This window comes from Triticum aestivum, chromosome 7B, assembly GCF_018294505.1.
Source record: "Triticum aestivum cultivar Chinese Spring chromosome 7B, IWGSC CS RefSeq v2.1, whole genome shotgun sequence".
NCBI lineage: Eukaryota > Viridiplantae > Streptophyta > Magnoliopsida > Poales > Poaceae > Triticum > Triticum aestivum.
In genome coordinates, this window is record NC_057813.1 from 531214619 (window position 1) to 531217067 (window position 2449).

General features: G+C 49.2%; 1 protein-coding gene across 1 annotated transcript in view; it reads left to right on the forward strand.

Annotated features, from left to right (window-relative positions):
* The first annotated feature begins 808 nt into the window (after positions 1-808).
* The window catches only part of LOC123159723 (B-cell receptor-associated protein 31), a 2848-nt gene continuing 1207 nt past the window's right edge, over positions 809-2449 (forward strand). Inside the window, exon 1 of the mRNA XM_044577534.1 lies at positions 809-1265. Within this exon, the coding sequence (XP_044433469.1) occupies positions 965-1265 (301 nt within the window). The 5' untranslated portion in view covers positions 809-964. The remainder of the gene's footprint in view (positions 1266-2449) is intronic.

The window sequence follows — 2449 nt, forward strand, 5'->3', positions numbered from 1 at the left end:
CAAAGAAGGAAATGACCGCTCTCTCGATTGCGATTCGACGCCGGAGTGTGCCCCTGGATCGAGCCCAGGAACAACAACCGCTGCATATTAAGGTGGTCATGGACCAACACGGCAACCACCATCTCCTCATCATCAGATGAAGAATCATCAGAGTAGCACAGAAAATTGTGGAAAAAGAACTCGTCGGCGGAGTCCATTTGTACCTTGGGGGCGAACTGTCGAACAACTTACGGGCGTTGTCGAAGAAGCTGGTCGGCGAAGAGACGCGCGCCTCCCCTGGACCAGGTAGTTGGCCTGGCGGCGTCAGATGAACGAGCTGGCCGGGTCCTGGGGGTGATTTCGTGCTCACAGCAACGTCGGGGTGGGGTGGTGGGAAGCAACAGTGGCTCACGGTGCGGTGGTGCTGGAAACGACGTGGGATGTGGCGGTGTGCGGGGGAGGTGTGTGGGCGCAGACTGCTGGCTGGGACACCGGAACTGGGATGCGGTAGTGACGGGGTGGGCGGACGAGGGCTTGCTGTCGAATGGGGTGGAAAATAATGGCCAATGTGCCACCGACTGACGGGCCAGGGGAAGGAGTAGGCGGCGTCGTGTGCGACCATTTCGTTTCTGCACCAACGCTAATGAGGTTCGAATTTGGGCTAGAAATAAGTCGGCAGCCGGACAAAAAGCGAACACGCGTCTGTTTGGGTCGGCACATTGGGACCATTTTTCCGTTCGTGGTGATCCAAACGGATGAGCGCCCGAACCAAATGAATAAAACAGAACAGTAGAACACGAGTGCTGAAGAGATGTGCCCAGTCCCATCAGTAGCAGAGCCATCATCGGGGCCCCGGCGACAGAGGGTCGTTTTAGACAAATCGCTCCTACTCAGAAACCCCAGAGCCCAGATTCCCTAATTCCTCCTCGACCTCCATCCCGCGGAATCCAACCAACGCGGGGAGGCACCCAGCACGCCGGCGGCGATGATCCAGCTCCTGTTCGTGGTGCTCGTCGCCGAGGCGGCCGTGGCGACGGTGCTGCTCTTCAAGACGCCACTGCGGAAGCTCGCCATGCTGGGCCTCGACCGCCTCAAGCGCGGCCGCCGGGCGCCCGTCGCCGTCAAGACCGTCGCCGGCGTCGTCATCACGCTCCTCGCCTCCACGCTCTACAGCATGGCCGAGATCAGTGCCCGCGCCGGGGACCCCGAGGCCGGAGGCGGCGCGGCCCTCTCTCCCACCGACCAGGTCCTCTTCTCGCGCCACCTCCTCGAGGCGTCCCTCATGGGTAGGTCTTGGTGACGCACATCCCTCTTGGTCCCTCACGGTGTTTTGATTGGAAATCGCATATCTGTGCCTGCTGTGGTCTTGCCTGTATCGTCGTTGTATGAGACGGTGGAGAGATTTGGTGATGTACAGATCCATCTCATACAGATCTTTGCTCAAATTGCAACACGCAAGTAGCTGAAATTGGTAGGAAGAAGATACGAGGGGTTAAACAGTATAAGGTGGTGTTTGGATGGGGAATTGCAATCTGAGATAGATATTAGGATATGGAGATATGGGTTTTAGATTAGGGTATGCCATTTTTTTTTCACCACAAAATTTCTTGTATGTTTCAGGTTTGGGTTTAAAGTTCCATATGACCAAAGGGATGAAACCATATGGATTATTATGGAACTTAACAAGCATTTACTTATATATATTCATGCGAACAAATGGAAATTTCTCACTGCTTAATTATGTTTTGTCTTGTTCTAAATAATCCCTATAACTAAGAAGTTCAAGCAAGAGTTTCCAATTGGTTGGCTGTAGCAAACTTACTCCTCCATCTGTTTTGTATGTATGAACTAGCTTTTGATGTAGACATAGGCTCGTTGTGCAAGTATCCTAGCCATGTGGGATATTGAACATTAGGCTTTGAAATTGTTTCTCTTATCGGCCTGTTTTTTTTTACCGAATCCGCTGATTTTTTTCCCCGCAAATCATAGTTAAGGTTAAGTTATGAATTGCGCAACTGTTGTATTCAGTGGATTTATGTGCTTGAATTTTTTGATTATTGTGCCCTGTAAATTCATGCCAAATTCAACAGGTCTCTTCTTGATTTGTATCATCCTTGATTTACACCTAAGTTCTGGCGCAACTAATTGCTCTCATAGAGTTTATGGTGCCATTCAAATGCTTAATTTTCGTTTCTCCTGCTAGTTAAGTCTATGTTGGGATTTTATTTCATGTTTCCTCAACTCGTTAAGTTCTAGTACATCAGTTTTTATTATGTTCTGGATTTCTATTGTATGTTTATTATGATGTAGTATGTGTTGCTGAAACAGAATAAAAAGAGTTATTAGTAGGTTCACCTTTTCCATACCAATACCTTTCTTCAGTACTGTATTTGTTTCCATGTTATAAGTTACTTATTTTCTCACTTCCCAAACGTGTGATGTTACCTATGTTCAAATCTGAAACTGTTTC